The sequence below is a fragment of the Salmo trutta genome, chromosome 24 (genome assembly GCF_901001165.1).
Source record: "Salmo trutta chromosome 24, fSalTru1.1, whole genome shotgun sequence".
Taxonomy (NCBI): Eukaryota; Metazoa; Chordata; class Actinopteri; order Salmoniformes; family Salmonidae; genus Salmo; species Salmo trutta.
The window spans coordinates 26542319-26568115 of record NC_042980.1 but is presented as its reverse complement, the minus strand read 5'-3'; the positions used below and the strand labels follow the sequence as shown (position 1 = coordinate 26568115).

At 43.8% G+C, this 25797-nt stretch overlaps 1 protein-coding gene across 4 annotated transcripts in view; it reads left to right on the top strand.

Moving 5' to 3' along the window:
* The window catches only part of LOC115160998 (SEC14 domain and spectrin repeat-containing protein 1), a 28564-nt gene extending 11592 nt beyond the window's left edge, over positions 1-16972 (top strand). For 3 of the 4 annotated variants that reach the window (XM_029711625.1, XM_029711626.1, XM_029711624.1), the window contains 14 exons: positions 1792-1905; positions 2300-2394; positions 2493-2548; positions 3679-3782; positions 3915-4025; positions 8885-9007; positions 10976-11170; positions 11534-11648; positions 13280-13439; positions 13626-13707; positions 13872-13994; positions 14096-14287; positions 15048-15178; positions 15463-16972. In XM_029711625.1, the coding sequence (XP_029567485.1) occupies positions 1792-1905; positions 2300-2394; positions 2493-2548; positions 3679-3782; positions 3915-4025; positions 8885-9007; positions 10976-11170; positions 11534-11648; positions 13280-13439; positions 13626-13707; positions 13872-13994; positions 14096-14287; positions 15048-15178; positions 15463-15712 (1851 nt within the window). In that variant the 3' untranslated portion in view covers positions 15713-16972. The remainder of the gene's footprint in view (positions 1-1791; positions 1906-2299; positions 2395-2492; positions 2549-3678; positions 3783-3914; positions 4026-8884; positions 9008-10975; positions 11171-11533; positions 11649-13279; positions 13440-13625; positions 13708-13871; positions 13995-14095; positions 14288-15047; positions 15179-15462) is intronic. The other variant, XM_029711627.1, reaches the window with a different exon arrangement.
* The last annotated feature ends 8825 nt before the right edge of the window (positions 16973-25797 follow it).

The window sequence follows — 25797 nt, the reverse complement described above, 5'->3', positions numbered from 1 at the left end:
GCATTAGCATCATGTTTTCACTGCAGCGTGATGATGATGATGGCGATTGTATGTGTGTTTTGCTTTGGTCTCTACAGAGATGAAGAAAACATTATGATATTCTCTAACTATACAGTTCTCCAGGGTTGATGCCCAACTATACAGTTCTCCAGGGTTGATGCCCAACTATACAGTTCTCCGGGGTTCATGGCGTTGTAGATGGAGTGTGTGTTTAGCATCTTATGGCCAACATTGAGGATGTGTGCAAGGGCCTGGCAGCCTGCACTCAGGTTTCTGCTCTCAGATTGTGATACACACACACACACACACACCAGTCAGGTCTCTGCTCTCAGCGTGTGATGCGGTTGGTCGGAGCTAGGATGTTATGTTTAGGGTCACCGTACCGGGGGGGTTTAAACGGAGAGTATGTCATTATGCAAATCTTGATTAAAAACAAACTATCCAGATTATCGTAGACTGCTGAGATACAGAGGGTTCACTTGTATTTGACCTGTAAGCTCTCTCTCATCTCTTTATTCATGTTGCACACGCTCTCACTTTAATGTTCTGGGTGACGGGAGTATGAGTTACGTCTCTGTGTGTACAGGTTAGGATAAGTACTATCTGATCTTCACTGAGTAATATTCACAGCATAGACTGGTGATGAATCACAACATGGTGATAATACAAGACATCCATTTCTGACTTTACGCTCCATTAGTGTCTGAAAACAAACAACCAGGTATGGCTGCCAGATAGATCCAATACGTCTCAACACACCAACACATGACATCAGACAGGCAGATATCTTGACGAGAATTGACGTTATTGGGAGATTGTGATGTAAGTATTTTCTTTCACTCTGACAGGACGTATCCAGGATGTTTGTGTTGAGGACTGGAGTTCAGGGCCCATATTCATAAAGCATCTCAAAGTATGAATGCTGATCTAGGATCAGGCCATCGCTGTCTTATTCGTTATGATCTGAAAGACAAAACGGATCTTTCTGAATATGGGCCCTGGTCTCCCTGTCCAGTCTGTCCCTGGTGGAAAACATTCTGCTGTGTTCATCTCATCTGTATGGGCCCTGGTCTCCCTGTCCAGTCTGTCCCTGGTGGAAAACATTCTGCTGTGTTCATCTCATCTGTATGGGCCCTGGTCTCCCTGTCCAGTCTGTCCCTGGTGGAAAACATTCTGCTGTGTTCATCTCATCTGTATGGGCCCTGGTCTCCCTGTCCAGTCTGTCCCTGGTGGAAAACATTCTGCTGTGTTCATCTCATCTGTATGGGCCCTGGTCTCCCTGTCCAGTCTGTCCCTGGTGGAAAACATTCTGCTGTGTTCATCTCATCTGTATGGTCAGCGGTTGCCTCCCATCCCCTTGCTACATCTAAACAGGCCTGTATTAAGCCTGTATTTGACAGGAGGAACAGCCGTGGAGGCTAACAGGCAGGGCTTACAGAGAGATGTGTCTGTATAGGCCTCTCCCAGAATCCTATTCCAATCTCTATCTAGTTTGTCTGGGACGTCAACGTTGATGTGTCGAACTGAAAACTTTACCGCTATCTAGTCAGTGTGAGTTGTTAACATTGAAAAGTTGTTAACTTAACCAGTATGCAAGGCCGTCACAACATGCCACCAGCTGTGTTTAGGCCTTGCTCCACTTGATCAATTGTTTCTACATTTTACGAACGTGAATCATGCTTTTATACTGTCCAAAATTAGCGTGATGATGAAATAATACAATTCCTTAATCCACAGTGGGGATTTAATAACTGGCTCTGACCCTGTCTCTCCTCTGTTCTCTTGTTCCAGGTTATTCTGGTATCTGCCAATAAGCTCACACGCTACATCGAGCCCTGTCAGCTGACTGATGAGTTCGGAGGAAGTTTAGTGTATGATCACATGGACTGGGTGAACAAAAGACTGGTAAGCCGAGCCGCCATTTCAAAGGGATACTTCGGGATTTTGGCAATGAGGCCCTTTTATCTACTGCCCCAGAGTCCATTTGTATGTCTCTGTGTCCAGTATGAAGGAAGTTAGAGGTCGTTTTGTGAGCCAATGGACTGTGTACAATAGTACAAATTTGGATTTCACATTTGAATCCTACAGATGAAAATGTATATAACAATGACATTATGCAGGGTTGGGGTCAATTCCAGTCAATTCAGGAAGTACACTGAAATTCTCTTCCATGCTTTTCAATGAGGAAAATTTGGAATTTGAATATGGTTTTCTTCCTGAATTGAAATGGAATTTACTCCAATTCTGTTGTTATGTGACAAACATGCATGTACATTGTTCCTTATTTGTTCTTCCTCAGGTCTTTGAGAAGTTTACCAAAGAGTCCACATCCCTTCTAGATGAACTGGTGGTCATCAACGAGAGTGAGAAAAGCAACCAATTAGACAAAGAAAGGTATTGACTATTATATCTATTTTTTGCTCTAAGTATCCATGATTGAGGAAAGGGAATTGAACACACAGGCTGATAAACACATTGCTTACTTCTCCCAGGCCACCAGATTGTAACTTCCTACCATCGCTTGATCCTGAAACAGTTCTACAAACCGGTAATTATACCAATCTTTGTGCACAAGTCATGGTTAATACAAATAGCTGAATGCAGGTAGCCTAGCTAGTAGAGCTGTGTGTTTCCTGGTACAGGATGCAGAGATGGTGCACGCCACCAGCAGAGAAGACATTTTCCACTCTGTGTAACCATTCAGTAAGCAGACCCCTAGGCTGCGTCCCAAAAGGCACCCTTTTGGGACGTAGACCCAGTTGTTTTATTTGCAGGCCTAGTGGCGAGTAGTGTGTCACTTGAACGGTTTTACTACAGTGAAAATATTTACCCATTCAGAGGAAGGCCAGAGCAGAGCTGGGCTGAGCCCAAATGGCAACCTGTTCCCTTCATAGTGCACTACGTCTGACCAGGGCCAAGTACTGCACTATAAAGGGAATAGGGTGTTCTATGGGACACAACCCTGGAAAGCCAGCACATAGCAGAGCTGTCCCAATAAAAGGAGCTTTGTCTGGTGGTTGTGGAATGGACGGTTAGTCCAACGCGTCTCTGGTACTGTGCTTCCCACAGAAGAACTCGCTCTGAATGTGTCCCAAATTGCATCCTATTCCCTACATAGTGCATTACTTTTGACCAGAAACCTATGGGCCTTTGCTAAAAGTAGTGCATTATATTGAGAATAGGGTGCAATTTGGGATACTTCCTACACAACGCCTGATGCTCTCTCTCTCTTCCTCGCTCGCTCTCTGAGCGAATGTCTTGCGTAATGAAGAAGAGGGCTTGGGCTGCCCTGTCACTCTTGTTTGTGTTGTTACAGGCACAATAGACAGGCTAGGAGATACAGCGTGAGATAGAATAAGAGCATGATATAAGAACAATACTCTGTCCTATTTGTTATGTGCTGTTATCAAAGAATGTACTTGGAAGGCTTTCCAGTGTAATTCATCTCTGTTTAAAGAGGTTGGGATGCTGTTGATGTTGGTATTATGAATAAATGAATAGCAATCTTTCCCCTGAAGTACTACTCCACAATAATGCACACAATAAAGGAGGAACTTGCTGTCGTCTACATTTCTTTCTCTCTCTGGCTGTCTGTCTCTCTCTCTCTTTCTCTTTCTGTCTCACATATATATCTCTCACTACCATTCCCCCTATGACCATCTCCTCTCTCCCCTCCAGGCCATGAGTTGCTGTCAGAGCTGCAGCAGCGGAGGTTTAATGGGTCAGAGGGAGGAGGTGTGGCCTGGTCCCCCATGGATGACGAGCTACTGGCCCAGCCACAGGTACAATAGAATAACTGCATTTTCCCCAGAGGGAACTTCAGTTATGGCAAGTCGGATAAGATGTATAGTAAACGTATAACATAAAAATTCACACAACATACAAATACTATACAAGATTAACTATTATTTTAGGTCATGAAGCTGCTGGACTCCCTCAGGGAACAGTACACTAAGTACCAGGAGGTGTGTCGCCAACGCAGCAAACGATCCCAGCTGGAGGAGATACAGACCAAGGTCATGCAGGTACTGCACACACACTGGCCTATGATATCACAGTCTGCACACGAGCTGGTCACTGCACACACACTGGCCTATGATATCAGTCTGCACACGAGCTGGTCACTGCACACACACTGGCCTATGATATCACAGTCTGCACACGAGCTGGTCACTGCACACACACTGCCCTATGATATCGCACTCTGGATACACACTGAGCACACACACACACCAACATACTACACACACCCAAACACACTGCACAATGCCAACATCATCAACACCTGCCTAGTATCCTACACACACTGCCCTAATGTCACCAAAACACAAGCATGGTGAAATACTGATGCCAGGATTCAAACAAATGCAGATTACAGACATCGCACTGCCTTGACTTTAGCCCAATAACTTAAACAACAGCAGCCTAGTGACCAGACAGAGAGACAAGTGAAGAATAAAGCTTCTCTTTTGCCCATTGTGTTCTGCACTTTGTCTCAGAGAGGTTTACAAGCTTCACACCCACAGGATTACATGAGGACCGTTTCACCAGGAAGACCCAGTGGCTGTGAGACTCAGAGGCTAGTGTAGGAGCGCCTTATTCAACATAACCTGATTTTCTTCTTCAGGATTACATGAGGACCGTTTCACCAGGAAGACCCAGTGGCTGTGAGACAGAGGCTAGTGTAGGAGCGCCTTATTCAACATAACCTGATTTTCTTCTTCAGGATTACATGAGGACCGTTTCACCAGGAAGACCCAGTGGCTGTGAGACAGAGGCTAGTGTAGGAGCGCCTTATTCAACATAACCTGATTTTCTTCTTCAGGATTACATGAGGACCGTTTCACCAGGAAGACCCAGTGGCTGTGAGACAGAGGCTAGTGTAGGAGCGCCTTATTCAACATAACCTGATTTTCTTCTTCAGGATTACATGAGGACCGTTTCACCAGGAAGACCCAGTGGCTGTGAGACAGAGGCTAGTGTAGGAGCGCCTTATTCAACATAACCTGATTTTCTTCTTCAGGATTACATGAGGACCGTTTCACCAGGAAGACCCAGTGGCTGTGAGACAGAGGCTAGTGTAGGAGCGCCTTATTCAACATAACCTGATTTTCTTCTTCAGGATTACATGAGGACCGTTTCACCAGGAAGACCCAGTGGCTGTGAGACAGAGGCTAGTGTAGGAGCGCCTTATTCAACATAACCTGATTTTCTTCTTCAGGATTACATGAGGACCGTTTCACCAGGAAGACCCAGTGGCTGTGAGACAGAGGCTAGTGTAGGAGCGCCTTATTCAACATAACCTGATTTTCTTCTTCAGGATTACATGAGGACCGTTTCACCAGGAAGACCCAGTCGCTGTGAGACAGAGGCTAGTGTAGGAGCGCCTTATTCAACATAACCTGATTTTCTTCTTCAGGATTACATGAGGACCGTTTCACCAGGAAGACCCAGTGGCTGTGAGACAGAGGCTAGTGTAGGAGCGCCTTATTCAACATAACCTGATTTTCTTCTTCAGGATTACATGAGGACCGTTTCACCAGGAAGACCCAGTGGCTGTGAGACAGAGGCTAGTGTAGGAGCGCCTTATTCAACATAACCTGATTTTCTTCTTCAGGATTACATGAGGACCGTTTCACCAGGAAGACCCAGTGGCTGTGAGACAGAGGCTAGTGTAGGAGCGCCTTATTCAACATAACCTGATTTTCTTCTTCAGGATTACATGAGGACCGTTTCACCAGGAAGACCCAGTGGCTGTGAGACAGAGGCTAGTGTAGGAGCGCCTTATTCAACATAACCTGATTTTCTTCTTCAGGATTACATGAGGACCGTTTCACCAGGAAGACCCAGTGGCTGTGAGACAGAGGCTAGTGTAGGAGCGCCTTATTCAACATAACCTGATTTTCTTCTTCAGGATTACATGAGGACCGTTTCACCAGGAAGACCCAGTGGCTGTGAGACAGAGGCTAGTGTAGGAGCGCCTTATTCAACATAACCTGATTTTCTTCTTCAGGATTACATGAGGACCGTTTCACCAGGAAGACCCAGTGGCTGTGAGACAGAGGCTAGTGTAGGAGCGCCTTATTCAACATAACCTGATTTTCTTCTTCGGTGGAGTATTTCAAGCCAGACCCCGGTGATAAATTGTCGTAGCCCTTTACACTCGTCACCATATACGGTTTGAACATGGACACTGATAAGCGTCTAAATTGGAACGCAGTGACTGTACAGTAACATGCTATACATGAGGTCAGAGGTCAGGGTCTCTGTTTCACAGTTCTGTACGGGTTTTGACGACAGACATTCTGAACTTGAACACAACGCGCGCCAAGAAGCTGCCCTCATCCCTCCCGCTAATTGGGCAACTTTTTCACATTTCTGTGAGGGAAGTACTGTAAATTACAAGGACTCTATGTATTTTGAAAGATGATACGTTGAGGATTATAATAAATACCACTGATGTCATACAAGCAAGCCAAAAGTGCACCTCATGTTTCGTTATCATAAAACTTGTGTATACACTGAGTATACCAGACATTAGGAACTCCTTCCTGATATTGAGTTGCCCTCAGAACAGACCCAATACATCGGGGCATGGACTCTACAAGGTGTCGAGAGCGTTCCACAGAGAGGCTGGCCCATGTTGACTCCAAATTCTTCCCACAGTTACGTCAAGTTGGCTGGATGTCCTTTGGGTGGTGGACCATTCTTGGTTACACACAGGAAACTGTTGAGCATTAAAAAAAACAGCAGCGTTACAGTTTTTGACACAAACCGGTGCGCCTGGCACTTACTACCAGACCCTGTTCAAAGGCACTTAAATCTATTGTCTTGCCAATTCACCCTCTGAATGGCACACAGACACAATCCATGTCTCAATTGTATCAAGGCTTAAAAATCCTTCTTCATCCCATCTCCTCCCCTTCATCTACACTGATTGAAGTGGATTTAACAAGTGACATCAATAAGGGATCATAGCTTTCACCTGGATTCACCTGGTCAGTCTGTCATAGAAAGAGCAGGTGTTATTAATGTTTTGTATACTCAGTTATACAAAATCACTATGTTTGATGTCCAGTTACAAGATGACATGGTGTTATACCCAGGGTTGTCCTGAACAGAATGAGCCTGTTTGTTGTTTTGGGAAGAGAACCACGCATCAGAATGCACTCATGACTCCATTCTATGTACACCAAAATGACCATCTGCTTCTCTGAATTGCCTTGTGAAAGCCTAACACTGTAAGATTGTATTTTAGCATTTAGCTGGTCATGTTGACAATAGAATAAGCTTTCCAATTATGCCCACCTGACCCCGATTGCGATTTATGATGGACCGTTCTTGGGTATTGCATAAACATCAACAGTAAAGGTGGGGATGCAGGGCTGTGTGTTCCTCAATGGCACGAGAGCTCAAAAAAGCACCTCATAGTGGAGTTAAAAAAAGTGCATTGAAATGACTTAGGAACTGTGCACACTTTGGAGAGGTGTATGGCCACTGGAACACCAGTTAGACCTCTCACTCAAACGCTTGTCATTTTTTTGATGCACCTAGCCGATGCACCTGGATACATTCATGTAAAATGCACATAAAATCAACAGTGTAATGTTTGGATTAAGTCTTGTCAGGTGAACTGTTGTGTCCTCACCTTCAGTCTAATAATTGTCCCATATCTAGTGGGCCCTGGTCAAAAGTAGTGCACTATATAGGGAAAAGCTAGTGATTTGAGACAAAGCCAGGATGAGCAGTCAGCACACATGGCTACATCTCAGCACACTTCCTCTTTGGCAGCTGGCACTACCTCATTTCCTGTCTGTAACCATGAAGGGAAAATGTCTTTTCTCCCATTGGCCAATAGATTTAACTCTACTTTAGCATCTAAAACAGTGGTTCTCTGTACTCCGTCATGTGCAACTGATCATTTGGCCTATGTTCTTATTATTCTTCCCATATAGGCTGCCACCTGTCCATTTGCCTGATTCCATTAGGGCTACTAGTGTCCCAGGCTGAGAACCGCTGATCTAAAGATGTCAGCATTTTGAATGTTTTCCAGTGCAAAAGGAAGTTATAAGGAAGTGAACAGATCCTTAGATATGATGTGATGTGTTCCATGGAATGGATGGATTCTATTTTAGATTCTAGATCCTAACGGAATGAGCAGTCTGTTGCTATGGGGATGAAGATGTTGTTCAGTAAGATGGATTAGTTTGGCTAGGGGGGGTTTGGCCTAGTTCTTATCTGCTGGGAGTAGAGATGTAGTGCTGTGTAGCGAGCGGGGGAGTAGTTTGTAAGCTGTATTTCTCCGAGCTATATAGGAGACAGGCGGGAGAATTGCTTAGCAAGGCTAAAGGATGATGCCGAAAACCTCTCTGTCATACTCAACACACTGAACCATTTTATCATCCCTTTTTCAAAGTTCAGTGGATTCTAACACCTCTTCTTGATCCTCCTTAAATAATGCTGTATTTGAACCAGATGTTGAATTAGATTTATCATGTTATCCTTATCTTGTCCTGGGATGTCAGTTTCAAGTAGACACACACAGAAAACATTAGTACAATATATCGTGAACAATATTTACTTTATAGGTAACTTGGCATAATATATTGCTATGCTGACACATGGTACACTGTTTTAACAATGAGCCTCATTTATACAACAATTTAAATTCCAATACATGCTTTATATGTGTTGTCACCTGATAGCTTTTATGTAGTGTTACCCGATTGAAACCCACACTGATTAAACATTTTTCCAACCAATTAGGGACCTCTGATAACTGGAAGGTATTTCATTGGTCGGCCTGGGGGAAGTGATGAAGCATTTATCAATGATTGTGTCCAATCATTTGTTAATGGGGTCTCTCTTTCTTGTTGCTATGCAGGTTGTGAATTGGCTGGAGGGGCCTGGCACAGAGCAGCTCCGAACACAGTGGGGGATCGGAGATTCTATCAGGGCCTCCCAGGCCCTACAGCAGAAACACGAGGAGATGGAAAGCCAACACAGCGTAAGGACAGAATAAAACAACACACACTACAGACACAATAGACATAAAACAGACGCAACACAACATAATACAATACCACACAACTCAAGACACATAGTTGGCCAGAAGACACAACCAATCCATACAGCAGAAACACAAGGAGATAGAGAGCAAACACAGCGTAAGGACACCACAGACACGATAACACCACAGACACAGCTCTGTTACACCACTCATTGTTCAGTGTTCATACTCACTCACAGAGATAGATAGCTGCTAGTTCTCGCGCTCTGCAGTAGAAGTACATGTCTGGAGTGTCTTGAAGATCCCAATAATTAGGTCACTGAATATGATTATGGATTTAGATTGTTAGGATGAATGTGTTAGCTGCCAGGAGACTGTAGGGAAGGCACTAGGCAGAAGACATGCTGTTCTGTAACTGCTCTTCATAGATCCGTACTCTCTGGGCTGAGAAGCAGGGGAAAAGTGGTACTAGACTAAAACTATGGAATAAAACTGTACCTTATTTACAATGGTTTACCTACATCAATGTTCACATCTGGAAAAGGCTTGTGTGATTTCACTAACAAAACAACAGCTGGCATTAGTATTTTCCTGCTCAATCACCAGAGTCAGTCCAGGCCAGGAAGTGACTGCAGCAGCAACAGCTGTGGGGTGTAACTAATGTCTCTCCTGGCTGGGTTTATATCAAAGACCCTGATGAATCATTGCTCTGGGCTGGAGCGTGCCCTGTTGACCGGAACAGAGAAAGCTGGCCAGGGTGAATGGAAGGCTAAAGCCAGAGCGAGGTCAAAGCTAAGATTGACGATTAGGCTAGAGACAGACCCACACCGGCAGAGAGCGCGACACCCACACCGGCAGAGAGCGCGACACCCACACCGGCAGAGAGCGCGACACCCACACCGGCAGAGAGCGCGACACCCACACCGGCAGAGAGCGCGACACCCACACCGGCAGAGAGCGCGACACCCACACCGGCAGAGAGCGCGACACCCACACCGGCAGAGAGCGCGACACCCACACCGGCAGAGAGCGCGACACCCACACCGGCAGAGAGCGCGACACCCACACCGGCAGAGAGCGCGACACCCACACCGGCAGAAAGAGGGCCTTGTGGTGTTATATCCCACAGCCTTCAGCAGATGGCGCTATTGATCTGAAATGTTACGTGTTCTCTAAGTAATAATGACAGTACAAAAGCATTCAACTCAATTACTGTACACAGTAGGTCTGAACTGAACATTAACAGCTTTGATACAGAAACAATTTGTATTGTTGGTATACAGTATTAGCCCAACCTTCTGTGTTTGCTGGTATGAATTGTGACTCCACAAATAAGTTTCCTCACAGGGAAATAAGTTATTTGTTTTGTAGTGTCTGACTTCTGCTCTGTAATAACGCATGTGTTATTGGTTGTGTATATACAGGATTGCTTGCTGTGTATGATGTCTTATTGGTTGTGTATATACGGGATTGCTTGCTGTGTATGATACTGTCTTATTGGTTGTTTATTTCCTGGAATGGTTTGCAGTGTAATAATGTGTGTGTTATTGGTTGTGTATCCACAGGAGTGGTTTGCGGTGTAATAATGTGTGTGTTATTGGTTGTGTATCCACAGGAGTGGTTTGCGGTGTAATAATGTGTGTGTTATTGGTTGTGTATCCACAGGAGTGGTTTGCGGTGTAATAATGTGTGTGTTATTGGTTGTGTATCCACAGGAGTGGTTTGCGGTGTAATAATGTGTGTGTTATTGGTTGTGTATCCACAGGAGTGGTTTGCGGTGTAATAATGTGTGTGTTATTGGTTGTGTATCCACAGGAGTGGTTTGCGGTGTAATAATGTGTGTGTTATTGGTTGTGTATCCACAGGAGTGGTTTGCGGTGTAATAATGTGTGTGTTATTGGTTGTGTATCCACAGGAGTGGTTTGCGGTGTAATAATGTGTGTGTTATTGGTTGTGTATCCACAGGAGTGGTTTGCGGTGTACGTAGAGCTGAACCAGCAGATAGCAGCGTTGCTGAGTGCTGGAGACGAGGAGGACCTAGTGGAGCTGAAGGGTCTTCAGCAGCAGCTCAGTGATGTCTGTTACAGACAGGCCAGCCAACTGGAGTCCAGACAGAACGTATTGCAGTCAGCACACGAGTTCCACGGCACCGCACAGGATGTATGTTTCATGGATTCATTCATTGATTGATTGAATTTATTTGATAATAGCAAAATACCTATACAACCAATAACAAGAGTGACAGTGATTCTCACTCTAAATCACCAAGTCAGTACCTAGGGCCAGTCCCTTGGCATTTGTGTACTGTAGATCGATATGTGAAAGCAATATGGCAACAATCAGATGGCAAGATGGAGCTACCACCACCCATATTGCTTACACTTATCAAGTCCTCCAATCTATATAAGGGCCTAGGGGTGAAGGAGTGGGGGTTGATTTGAGATTGTCATAATAATATAGACTAACTGTATGGACTACAGCTTTGTGCTGCCTTTGCACTAACGCCCCAGTTTACCCTCGCAGCTGTCCCAGCAACTGGATGGTCTACTGGGCATGCTCTGTGCAGACGTGGTCCCCACTGACGGGGCTGCCATCCAACAAACACTCAAACACCTCGAGGAGAAACTCAAGAGTGTTGGTAAGCACAATTCTATTATTCTATTCTATTACTATTCATTTATCGTTCTTTTTAAAAGGAACAAACTGTCTTATTTACAGTTGAAGTCGGAAGTTTACATACACCTTAGCCAAATACATTTAAACTCAGTTTTTCACAATTCCTGACATTTAATCCTAGTAAAAATTCCCTGTCTTAGGTCAGTTAGGATCACCACTTTATTTTAAGAATGTCAGAATAATAGTAGAGAGAATTATTTATTTCAGCTTTTATTTCTTTCATCACATTCCCAGTGGGTCAGAAATGTACGTACACTCAATTAGTATTTGGTAGCATTGCCTTTAAATTGTTTAACTTGGGTCAAACGTTTCGGGTAGCCTTCCACAAGCTTCCCACAATAAGTTGGGTGAATTTTGGCCCATTCCTCCTGACAGAGCTGGTGTAACTGAGTCAGGTGTCCACACATTTTCTATAGGATTGAGGTCAGGGCTTTGTGATGGCAACTCCAATACCCTTGATTTTGTTGTCCTTAAGCCATTTTGCCACAACTTTGGAAGTATGCTTGGGGTCATTGTCCATTTGGAAGACACATTTGCGACCAAGCTTTAACTTCCTGACTGATGTCTTGAGATGTTGCTTTAATATATCCATATAATTTTCCTCCCTCATGATGCCATCTATTTTGTGAAGTCCACCAGTTCCTCATGCAGCAAAGCACCCCCACAACATGATGCTGCCACCCCATGCTTCACGGTTGGGATGGTGTTCTTTGGCTTGCAAACGTCCCCCTTTTTCCTCCAAACATAACGATGGCCATTATGGCCAAACAGTTCTATTTTTGTTTCATCAGACCAGAGGACATTTCTCCAAAAAGCACAATCTTTGTCCCCACTTTTGTACCTGTTTCCTCCAGCATCTTCACAAGGTCCTTTGCTGTTGTTCTGGGATTGATTTGCACTTTTCGCACCAAAGTACGTTCATCTCTAGGAGACAGAACACGTCTCCTTCCTGAGCGGTATGACAGCTGCATGGTCCCGTGGTGTTTATACTTGCGTACTATTGTTTGATCAGATGAACGTGGTACATTCAGGCGTTTGGAAATTGCTCCCAAGGATGAACCAGACTTGTGGAGGTCTAAACATTTATTTTTTTGAGGTCTTGGCTGTTTTCTTTTGATTTTCCTATGATGTCAAACAAAGAGGCACTGAGTTTGAAGGTAGGCCTTGAAATACATCCACAGGTACACCTCCAATTGACTCAAATTATGTCAATTAGCCTATCAGAAGCTTCTAAAGCCATGACATCATTTTCTGGAATTTTCCACGCTGTTTAAAGGCACAGTCAACTTAGTGTATGTAAACTCCTGATCCACTGGAATTGTGATACAGTGAATTATAAGTGAAATAATCTGTCTGTAAACAATTGTTGGAAAAATGACTTGTCATGCACTAACCGACAAACTATCGTTTGTTAACAAGAAATTTGTGGTTGAAAAACGAGTTTTAATGACTCCAACCTAAGTGTATGTGAACTTCCGACTCCAACTGTAGATGGATAACTGCAAGAATAAGGTTTGGTTAGAATATTTTATAATTATCAGTGGTGTTAGTTTGGTTATTGAGGAATATTCTCTGCTGTGATGCTCTGTCCAGAGGGATCCCTGGCAGGCCTGAGGGAGAAAGGTCAGGTCGTGATGGATCAGATGTCCAACCAGACAACCTGGTCCTATGGGAAGGACGTGCCCATTGAGAACAAAGAAAACATTGATCATATCCAAGGAGTTATGGAGGACATGCATCTCCGGAAACAAAGGTTTGCCCAGATGTATTTTTTCCTGAGCGTTCAGGGCTGCAGCTGCTCCAGATAATGCTGAAGTTGTTTACAAAGCTTCCACGAGTCAGACAATTTCTGGAATATCATAGAATTTTGGCCGTTGCCATGGATATTGACATGGGAATGACCATAGTCATGTTTTAAGAGTGTTTTGGTTCTGTCTAGATGTGAAGACATGGTGGATGTGAGGAGACTGAAGATGCTTCAGATGGTCCAGCTTTTCAAGTGTGAGGAAGATGCATCACAGGTCAGTCTATGGGCCTTCCCTTCTTGATCTGTCAGTCTATTTGTTAGTTTAATCTTTGGTTCTGGGTTGCATATTTGAACATGTCACTGTGTTGTATTGTTATTATTGACATATTGTTTTTGTTGTTAAGACCTTGTAAACCTCATACCTGTGTTGCTTCTCAGGCGGTGGAGTGGCTTGGTGAGCTGCTGGATGCTCTCCTGAAGACCCACATCAGGCTCGGGGACGATGCACAGGAAACCAAAGCGCTGCTGGAGAAACACAAGAAATTTGTGGATGTTGCACAGGTACTGATCTCTCATGGCAAGCTGTTGACATACATGTACAGAACACAACCCTGAACACATTACCACAACCCTGATCATCTCCCTCTCTCTCTGTGTTTCAGAGCACCTATGACTACGGCCGTCAGCTGCTTCAGGCGACGGTGGTGTTGTGTCAGTCTCTACGCTGCACCACGCGCTCCTCTGGTGACACCCTGCCACACCTCAACCGGGTCTGGAAACAGTTCACTGTCACCTCTGAGGAGAGGGTCCATCGGCTGGAAATGGCATGCTCTTTCCACACCGCAGCTGAGAAGGTGGGTGGAGAATGGACAATAGTTACTGTGTGAAGAATGAGACACCAAGAAAAGTATTTTTCCCTGCCTATGGAAAACCTACGGGTTGTGAGGTTTCATGACAGAAGGTAGTGATGACGGGCAACACTCAAGCCAACATTTTAGGTAAACAATTAGCAACTAAACTCCAGAGCCTCTTTAATGATCAGTGTTGTAGTGAGTCCAGTCTCGAGACCAAATATTGAGTGTCTCGGTCTTGTCTCTGTGTTGGACACATTTTTACTCAGTCTTGACTCGTCTCGGACAATGGGGACTCGTAATTTCTTCCCGAGAGCAGCAGAGTAAAAGACTCTTAATTATCTGCTCCCATTCAGTCAGCCATAAAACCACTTTGCCAGGCCAAACCACCACACTCCTTTCATGACACTGTCTTATTATCACCTATTGAAACCTGGTCTTCCTACTTTACTGGTAACATTACTGTCCTTTACTTTCATTGGAAAAAATATCCAGGAACTTTGTTGCGCTCATCGGAATTTCCTTCGATTCGCTGGTAGGGAAGAGTGGGGGAAATTGTTTGAAAGTTGCGCTCACTAGGCTATTATTAAGGGGAGACTGGGGAAGTTGTAACATATTTTGTATTTTTATCTATTATAGATCTGTTTGGGTTAGTGATATTTTGGCTCTCTGTTTGTGGCTCTCTGTTTTCACCATTTTGAATGTCTAAAGAATCCATATGTTGTTCTGAAATATGAACACAACACTGTCTTCTCCATCCCAGGTGCTGGTCCAAGCCAGCCCAGAGCAGGGTGATCTCCCAGTGGAGGTGGAGCAGGAGACCTATGAGGAGGTGGAGACGGTGGGGAAGGCTCTACTGGACAGACTCACTGTCCCTGTTATATTCCCAGATGGGTAAGAAACAGACGACAGGTCACACTAAAACCTGCATGACTTTAGTGACTCCCTGAAACTTGTCATGGTGCGGGTTAACGTCAATGCTGGTAAAGTTATTTCCAATTTACTCAAGTACCAAACTTAATTTACACTGGCAACTGATGTTATCCATCCACTATAACCATTTATCAACATCATAGATTGTACATGAAGATGTTTGAAGATCTAATGATGCATGCCACTTTAAGAGGAGAGCTGATGCCTTGTTGTTGATTCCTTCCCGCCGCTATGTCCCCCTTTAGGAGTGAGCAGTACTTCGGCAGCCCAGGAGACATGGCGTCCTCTGCTGTACACATCCGGGACAAGATGAAGCTGGTGGAGGGCAGGAAACTGACTCTGCACGAGGAAGATGAAGACGTTGAGCAGCTACAGTATGATCAGATACATGACCAGGACAAAGAACTACAAGATGACCAGGAACTACAAGAAGTGGACAAAGAACTACTAGATGGAGAGGAACTGGAACTGGAGACGGACACTCAGAAAAGCTAATGGAGCACCTTCAACAGCTAACCTAGTCCCAGATCAGTTTGTGCTGTCTCGACAAATCCTATGGCCATTGGCGTGACAATCATAGGAGTTTACAAGACAGCATAAACCGATCTGGGACCAGGCTACAGATCAGCAGCAGCAGCCAGCAGTCCACCAGAGATTCAGGACAGGAAAGAACACCTCTGACCTTTGTCATCATGTCAACACAGCGCCTGACCATCACGTGCTCCAGAACTATCCTGTCAATCACCCGGTGTGACTGCATTCCTTCCGTCTGTTGTACTCTGCCTCGCCAAGCCATATTAACTTACTAAGAGCAGTTAAAGATAGAATATGCTTCTGAGATCAAATTACATTGCTTACCGCACATGACATGATGAGGGGAGGAAACTAAAATGAAGAGGCTGAAAGCACTGACTGAACTGAAATGGACTATTTCCCTTAAAGCTTTACCTTGCCTGTCGCTCTTAAGTCGCGTTCACACTGCACGTAGCCCAGGGCTAGTTCTCAACCAGGGTTAAGGTTTGCCCTGGGCTAAGAACATGTAGTGTGAAAAGCCCTTAAGACAGTTGACTCGAGCTTTAACATGGTGCTACTAAACCTTCTAGAATGTACAGAAAGCAAAGCACCATCTATCTCTCCTTTTACCTTACATGTGCTATAGAGTTTCTAGGCCGTTCTCTTTGTCAAACTGCCTTGTTTGACTTTAAGCAATGTATTTTATATTTTCCCACTGTTGTTTTTCTTCCCCCGCAATACCTTCACGTGTAAAAAGATGTGCCAGCAATGTAAATTCATTCTGAAGGCGTTTGAATAAGGCACTAACTACCCAGCCGACTGTTTCCGGTGTAGACAGACTGTTGTATATTGCGCAGATGGATGGGTGCAGTCAACCAGCTTTTAAGACATTTAGGCTGTGTTACTTGTATGCATCAAGGTACAATGTAAAATCAGAGCTTTGTTATAAACCTAGATTAGAGTGGTAGATCCAGGGCTTTGTTTTTATGAATAAAATGTGATTTGAGAATTATGCTTCATCTCTTCATAGTTGTCATTCTAATGTATACATAAAGTACATACGCCTTTTGCATTGTGAGGCATGCTATTGAAATATTAATTCTATATTTATTTTGTTTTGTATATTGGTATTTTACATATCAGTGAAAGTCATAATGCTTGTTGTTTTTAGGTTTGCGAGGCTAATCATGCATTTCTTGAAAATTGGGGTCCTGCGAAATAAACAAGCAAACATTTGAAAGATTTCTTGGAGAGAATGTAATTATTTGACCATTGTCTTGTAAGACTATGCTTAAAACATGGCAGTGTTGTCTTCTACACATACAGTACACAAGATATGACGTCATGCTTAACATTTTATTTTACACAAAGGCTTATTTTACAGAATAACTTAACTTTACCAGTTGTCAGATTGAGTAGGATATTTGAGGGCTTTCAAAAAAGCTGCCATGCATAAACAAATCTTCAAGGTGTGTGTAGTCAGTGCAGTAGCAGTATGAGAATGGGCAAAATTCAAACTTATTAATAATTATTGCATCATTTATCCCATGATGACATCACTCCCGCCCCCCTCAAGCCCTACAAAAGAGACCCCCGCTCTCTTATCCTCACCTCTGCCTTCAATCCCAGTCTGTACATAGAAGAATCCAACATGATTACAAAACTGCAGACTGGGAAACCACAATTACCAAATCTCTTGTTCTGCCCCCCTATGCCTGGACCAGAGGCCGTCCTGATGGGCCAAATCCTCGTCATAGCCAGTGGTCTCCATGAAGTCTGTGCATGGTGCTCCATTACTCCTAATCCACCAGAAAAGGGAGCTGAGGAAAGAATTCATGATAAGGCCAACTGAGGTAAAACACAGAGTAAACCAACTACAAATAAGAATGTAAATGAAGAAAGAGAGGGAGGGAGAAAACAGGACACATTTTACTCAGACCTAAACAAGCCCAGAACATTCTGGCAGAAAATCCACCAACTCAATGGGAAGAAAAGCAACAGCAAGGTCACAAAACTAAAATAACAAGGGAAAATAGTGGAGGACACGGAGAAGGCCAACGTTCTTGAAAAACATCCACTCTTGCCCTGGTGGCCCCCTGTTTGACCCTGAGTGGAAAACCATCATTGACCGTCAGGTTTTTATCCCCACCCTCGACACCAGTCACCCCCTCATCACTCCTGTCACTGTCACAGAGCTGCAAGAGCACATCAAGAAACTGAAGATCAAGGCACCAGGGGAGGACACTATCGACAATCGACTCATCAAGGAGGCCTCCCCTGAGTTCCACTACCAGCTCTGTGACCTCTGCACCCTCTGTCTGCACACTGCACATTTCCCCAAGCCCTGGAAGTCGGCGGTTGTCACAATGATCCCCAAGCCAGGTAAGGACCCTCACCAGCCAGCCAACTATAGGCCCATCAACCTCTTGAAGCTGCTGGAGAGGGTCCTGGCTAGCCGGCTCCAGAGGCACTTCGACAACATCGGAGCACTCAGAGTACATCAGGCCAGCTTCAAGAAGAAGAGATCAACATCCTGAGCCTGGCCGAAGCTGTACAAAGCGGGTTCAACAAAAAAAGAGGTGGCGGTGGCTGTCTTCTTGGACAGTGAAAAGGCATTCGATAAGGTGTGGCACAATGGGCTCATCTATAGGCTATCAGATACAAACCTGAAACTCCCCACTCAGATGGTCACTCTTTTAAACAGCTTTTTAAATCAGCGGGAGATTGCATGGGAGTAGGAGAAGCGACATCATCCAGGTTCTCTCCAGAGGCGGGAGTACCCCAAGGCTCCACCCTCAGCTCTCTATTGTTTTTAATGTACATCTGTGATATTTATTACCCCCACCCAAGAGAGGGACATGTGGCCCAGTTTGCAGACAATCTCTGTTATTGGGCCTCCTCTGAGAACTTTGCCCATGCAGGAAAAAAGCTACAGAAGTGCATAACAGAGATCACGAACTTGGCAAATCTGTGGCGGGGCAAGCTTAACCCCCTGAAAACCAACTGCATCCCCTTCTCCAGGCACCCCAAAAGAACTAAGCAAGTGGACCTTAAACTGTATGGACAGGCACTCCAGATGACCCCAGCAGCCATGTTCCTTGCGGTCACATTCCAAGAAAACATGTCCTGGCGTGCCCACAGACTGCCTGGAGAAGGAGGGAAGGAAGCGCCTGAACCACCTGAGGGCACTCTGTAAAAGAAAAGGAGGAGCCTCCCCAGGAACAGCCATCGAGTCTACCAGAGGTGCATTCGGACGCTCTTTGAGTATGCTACACCAGCCTGGTGTAAAGTGGGGAGGTCTCACATCAGAAAACTTCAGACCATTCAAAACCTTACCATCAAGATGGCATACAGACTCCCCACGTACACAAACACACACTACATGAACCTTTAGGACTGAGAACAGTTGAGGAGAGGATGGCCGTTCTTGGCTGCAGGTTTACACTCAGGTCAGTGGACAACCCATCTCTGAAGCCCATGATTGAGGATGAACAAGTCGACCCACACAGATTTTTATCCAGCACCCTCCTCTATGTGCTTCTTAAACATTGAGAATTTGTATCAGTTCTAAACCTCTTTTAAAACCATTTTAGAGTGGATATGTTACATTTTATTATGATTATATACACTCTTTCTCCCGCTGATATTTTAACATTTTAACTCCTGTTTTTTAACCACTGGACTTACTTTAAACCATTACAACCTTTTAAACCCACCTGTCAAGGATGGTAGTGCACTGCAATAGAAGCTGACATTTTAGCAATCTAAACCCCAGTTTTACTACACTGTAAGTTGATTTCTTTTTTCAGTTAACTCTTAATAACGCTAGAGGCTGATATCATATAAATGTTTACTATCCAACTCATTTCAACCCACCTATGGAGAAGCACAGAGGCTGCCAGGTTCTAAGAACAGCTTTTAAGAATACTTTACATAAAACAATTAACATAATTGTCTTTTTAAAACACGTTTTAAAACATAAAGGCCTTTTAAAAAATGCATACTTTCCCAAAGTGGCCTTTTATCATGAATACCTACCTAATTACTTACCTAAAATTCAGAACACCCTGTAGATGGTATGTTGCTGCTTTGGAGAAGACGTGTAATCCTCTCTGCAACTCCTGTTGAAAGATGAAAAACACGAAAAACATAAACCACAACCATTCACAAACCACCACCCCCCTCCCATATCCTGAAGTTTCCATCTCCTACTTTCTATTTTCAATACAATGACTTACCCCAAACCAAACCACTTACCCTAAACCGGGTTCGTACCCTCTACCCAACCCCTCCTCCTATTTTATTATTTTCTTTACTTTACTTCTTTACATTTTTTTATCCATTAAACTTTGTTTTAATCAAATCAAGTCGAGGATGACAAAAGGAAAACTCCACCCCTCCCACTTGTACCTTGCCCAACCTGACCTTCAACCAGACAGATAAAACGGAGAAGAGGGATAGAAGAGGGCACAAAGCCCTGAGATGTCCCTACCTGTCCCAAAGTTCGTCATCGCAGAGCACCCACAAGCCACCCTGTCCGCGGGCGCCGCCGACCCAGGGTGACCTGGCATCAAAGGAGAGGGGGCCGCAGGAGGCATTAGACAGGCCGAGTAACCTACCTGGCCTAACCGCCCTTTTCCGCTTCTCCCTCACGACCGTAGTGTAGAGATGTCAAAGTCTACTTGAATAAACGATGAGCTTTTAACTAAAACTGTTACGACTTTGACTTTTTATTATTAGATGGTTTCTAAGAGTTTTAGAGTAGAGTTAATAATAGATAAATAGATAATAAGAGCCTAATCTGTTAGGAATAGATACAATTAAAACATTGAATCATTGTATCTGTCCTTAACAAATAAATAAATAGCATACGTTAAAACACTATATTTATTTAAAACATTGAAGGTGAGGACTAGATAGTATACAGCTATGAACAGAATGTACTTTTCGTAGCAGGTTAGGATAATTAACATAGTAGGTTAGGAGAATTAGGTTAAGGTTAGGACAACGGTTAGGTTTAGTGTTAGTTTAAATGCTAAAATTCTCCATTCAGTCATCAACATTCAAGTCAGATTCATTGCACCATTATGGTTTAGTTTGCACTCATTTGCCTACAATTTCTTGATTCTTGATCCAACTGTTGGTTTCCAAGTTCTAACCCTTATAGACGTCAAATCATTCATTCATAAACATTTACTATAGCTATAACATTGCACAACATTGACAGACAACTAAAGGAAGAGAATAGACAGGGGAATATACACTCTAGTACCAGGTTGGACCCCCCTTTGCCTCCAGAACAGCCTGAATTCGTTGGGGCATGGAAACGTTGCTCAATTGGTATCAAGGGACCTAACATGTGCCAGGAAAACATTCCCCACACCATTACACCACCACCACCAACCTGTACAGTTGACAACAGGCAGGATGGGGCCATGGACTCATGCTGTTAACTCCAAATTATAACCCTGCCATCAGCATGACGCAACACTAACCGGGATTTGTCGGACCAGGCGATGTCTTTCCACTCCTCAAATGTCCAGTGTTGGCTATCGCTTGCCCACCAGATGTTTTTTTGGGGTCAAGTTTAAGGAGCTCCTTTAGCACCTCAGACTCAGTGACTGCCTGCAGGGAGAACATTGTAGCGGGGCAGGGGAAAAAGAGGGAGAAGCATCGGGGATAGTCGCATTAGAAGGGGTTGGAGATGAGGAAATGTTGGACGGGCAAGGAGGCATGGCTGAGTCAAATAGGAATCCTGACTTAATGAAGTGGTGATTAAAGAGCTCAGCCATGTGCTTCTTGTCAGTAACAACCACATCATCAACATTAAGGGACGTGGGAAGCTGTGAGGAGGATGGTTTTTTCTTCAGGTCTAACTGTTTTCCAGAACTTTTTGGGGTTAGACCCACAGAGAGAACTGCTCCTTAAAGTAACTAAAACTTTGGCCTTCCGGAAAGCCTGAGTGGACTTATTTCTAATTTGCCTGAACGATAGCCAGTCAGCTTGAGTATGCGTGTGCCGAGCCTTTCGCCGAATGCAATTCTTGAGATGGAGTAACTCTGCAAGATCACGGTCGAACCAGGGGCTGAACCTGTTTTAATTCTTATTTTCTTTATGGGGGCATGTTTGTTAACAATACCACTGAAAATATCAAGGTCCAAGCGTCTTCGACAGAGGGGATCAAGCTGATTCTATACCGTTTTACAGAGGCCAGTTCATGGAGGAAGGCTTGCTCATTAAAGTTTTTTAGCAGGCGTCTATGACAAATCAGGACAGGTTGTTTCACTGAGCAGCCATCACGAACACATGCTGTAAAACAGTGACCTCTAAGGTCATTTCAGAAAACACCAGTCTGATACCTATCAGGATTATTTGTGAGGATAACATCGAGGAGAGTAGTCTTTTCTGGGTGTTTGGAGTCATACCTTGTGGGATTGGTGATAATCTGAGAAAGATTTAGGGAGTCCCATTGCTTTAGGACTTGGTCAGATGGTTTAAGCATGTCCCAGTTTAGGTCACCTAGCAGGACAAATTCAGATTTAGTGTAAGGGGCCAGGAGAGACGTTAGGGCAGGTAGGGTACAGGCCAGTGCTGATGGAGGATGATAGCACCCAGCAACAGTCAACAAAGAGCTATTAGAAAGTTTAATGCTTAAAACCAGCAAATCAAATTGTTTGGGGACAGACTTGTTGGAGACAACTGAGCACTGAAGGTGATCCTTGGTAAAGATTGCCACTCCCCCACCTTTGGAAGATCTGTCTTGCCAAAAAAGGTTATAACCAGAAAGGTTAACATCAGTATTCAAAACACTCTTTCTTAATCACGTCTCAGTAATGACCAACACATCTGGATTGGAACTGTGAACCCACACTTTTAATTGATCCATTTTAGGTAATAAGCTTCTAGTGTTAATGTGCAGAAAACCCAGGCTTTTACGAGAGCAGAAATCAGTGAAGCAGATGTCAGAGCACAAGTCAGAATTGGGGCTAGCAACTGTAGATGGGCCAGGGTGTACATGCACATTTCCAGATATCATCAACAGTAATACAATCAAGGCACGGCATAGTACAGGGAGAGCTCTGCAGTGCTGATTTATGACATCTGAATGTAAATCAGATGGCAACAAGATCATATTGTACAGCAATTTCATCAGGTAACATGAATACAAAGCCGGCGAGAGGTGGTTAGAATAGGATGGGAGGCCAAGAGTCTGTGTAACTAATAGAGAGTCAGAGTCCCGAGTGTGGGAACAAACATAGTCTGTCCCACAGTTGGGTAAAGAAAGTTTGTAGTCAACAAAGTATGCAGGAGTCATGAGGCAAATAACAAAATGCACAAGAACAAAATAAAATCTATAACGACTTGGGGCTAGCCGCTGTAAGTTCAGAGTCACTCGCCCCAATAGTGTGTGTGTGCTGGAGGCAAGCGAAAGCTCGGGAGAGAGGGGTGAGTGTGGTGGAGGTACCTGTACCAGACAGGGTGAGACAGGCCAGGGCAGATGGTGAACAGATTGCCAGGTAGAATCCAAGCAGCAGTGCAGCAGGCAATGGGAGTAGGTGTCACACCCACTTGGGAGAAGCTTTTTTTCTGGAGGCAAATTTCTTGTAGAAAATGCCAGTGAATGGTCTTTGAACAGCAGGAGGTGGCTTCAGAGGATGCTTCAAAGACTCCTGACACTTGTTGGGCCCAAAGGCCTTTTACTTCACACCTTAGTGCTAATTGAATTTGTATCTGGCTCAGCATTAACCATAATGCTCATTGACTAGACATTCCAAATGACCATGGAAATGATGCATCACAATTGTAGTTATACTTCTATGGTGGAGGCCCTTTTAAGGTGGTCATGTAAAAATCTACCCATCGTGAAACAGTTTCCAATCAACATAGGGCAGGCCAGCAGGCCTAACTTTTGCAACCAAATGATTTAACTGTGCCCGGGCCACCGGTGTATTGAAAATTAGTAGCCTTAACAGTGGTGTTCAGTGTCGGAGGATGGCCTTATTTCTATTACAGCATATTGGATGACTGTATTCATATTCCAATCACCCAGCTCAATGTAATACTGATAGGTTTAGGTTACTAAATGATACTCAAATTTTCCCTATACCCATCATGAGGTTGCTACAACTTAAACTATGAATGAAAGTTTACAATGTAGGTGCATAGGTCGAAAGAAAAATGTGAGTAATCAAGGTCACATACAGTGCACACTCTTGCCTGCATCTAGCTGATCTATGGTGTAATCATTAGTCCAACAGTTGCAAATGAGAATTTCTATTAGACAAATTAATGTATGTTTATCCCCATTTCATTCCGTTTGAGAAAAGTTTTCAACAGAATCGGCTAAATTAATACATGCTTCAGTTCGGCTGGCGGCTAGCCGAAGTCAGCTAGGCCAGGGTTTCCCAAACTCAGTCTTGGGGCCTCCACCTGGGTGCACGTTTAGGGTTTTCCCCTAGTGTTACACAGCTGATTCAAATAATCAAAGCTTGATAATGTGTTGGCTAATTGAATCAGCTGTATAGTGCTAGGGCAAAAAACAAAACGTGCACCCAGGGTGGGCCCCAGGACAGAGTTTGGGAAACCCTGAGCTAGGCGAACCGAACAAGTGCGCTCGCATACTCCCTTTAAAGACCTTCGCTTGAAAAACTAAATAAAAAAAACACAATAATACTGTTTGTCCATTTTTACGCTGTAGCCAGTATACACTTCCTCAAAATAGTCTGAATGAATCTAACATAACTGAAATAAATCTGTCATTAACTTTGATGTTTTTGCAGAGATCTTAGTCATGCAGTATTTTTCAATGAAAAAATGTGCATGAAAACGAGTCGTTTCTCGTTGAATGACAAAGACTTAATTGAAGAATCCATACAGTTGACCAATCATGGGCCAAGGGGTGTACCCGAACGGCAGAAAAAAACCTTACCAAAGTCCAAAACTAACAAAAACATCACAAAATGTCGTCATAACATATGCACAAACACTTCTGAACTGTAGGCATAATTTACAGGCAGCTGGGTGGCAAGCAAGTTCACTTCTATATTTAATATTTCAGTACACCTATACGGTATCAAAGCAAAATGCTGCTAAAAATGTAAAAAAGTACGGTGTCATTTTCAGAATGCTGTTGGTTCCACCCCGAACCACTAAGTTAAAACAGTGTTTAAAAAAACACTATGTGAAAATAATATTTTTTTGTGAACAAATGTTTCACTTGGTTATTATAACGAGGTTGGTAGCAACATGTGAAAATCGTTGCAAATCCCACAATACAACGCTATCGCTGGGCTTGCTAGCTAGCAAACGTAGCTACACACAATAATACCCAAGCCAATATTCGCATGTGAAGTAGTTAGATAGCGGTAAAATCGCCTAAAAAAACTGCAGTCAATTTAGGAGTATGTCTCACGAGTTCAATTTGCAGTTTGCCTCTGCTCAGAGCAAGTAGAGTCCTTTCACACGTTTCCCATAGACACAGGGCGCATTACGAGATGGTACACTGTTTAGATTGAGCACATCTAAGCGAAATATACTTTGTCATGACGATATAAACGGATGGATGTGTTCTAGACAAGTATGACCATATCATCTACCATCGATTTGGCGATCTGGAGTGCAGTTAATTGTTTTAAAAGCGTTATGAAATGTGATCGTGTGTTATCCCCAGTGACAGAACCATGTATGACGCGTTCTTACACGATTTCCTGATTTCACAGACTGATCACTTAGAAGTTAAATCATGGAGGTTTTTTGTATTATTTTACCCACTGATAGAACATAGTCTTTCACCAAATTGACAGGGGTTTCAGAATTGTTATTTCTGGGGGTGGATTATCCCATTGAGACTAATGAAACAGGCAGGAAGCATGACTTGAACCCTCAACCTTCTGGCCCGAAGCCCTGCTAGCCATCTACTGCCACACAAAAAAATGCTCAAGTGGCAGAGTCGATATCCACCCTTATAAACCAGGGTCGCTACAATAAGAAAAGAGGGCAAAATTACAAACCTTACTGACTTATTACTGTAACCATGTGGCCTATGTAAATACATGACCAAATGGCAG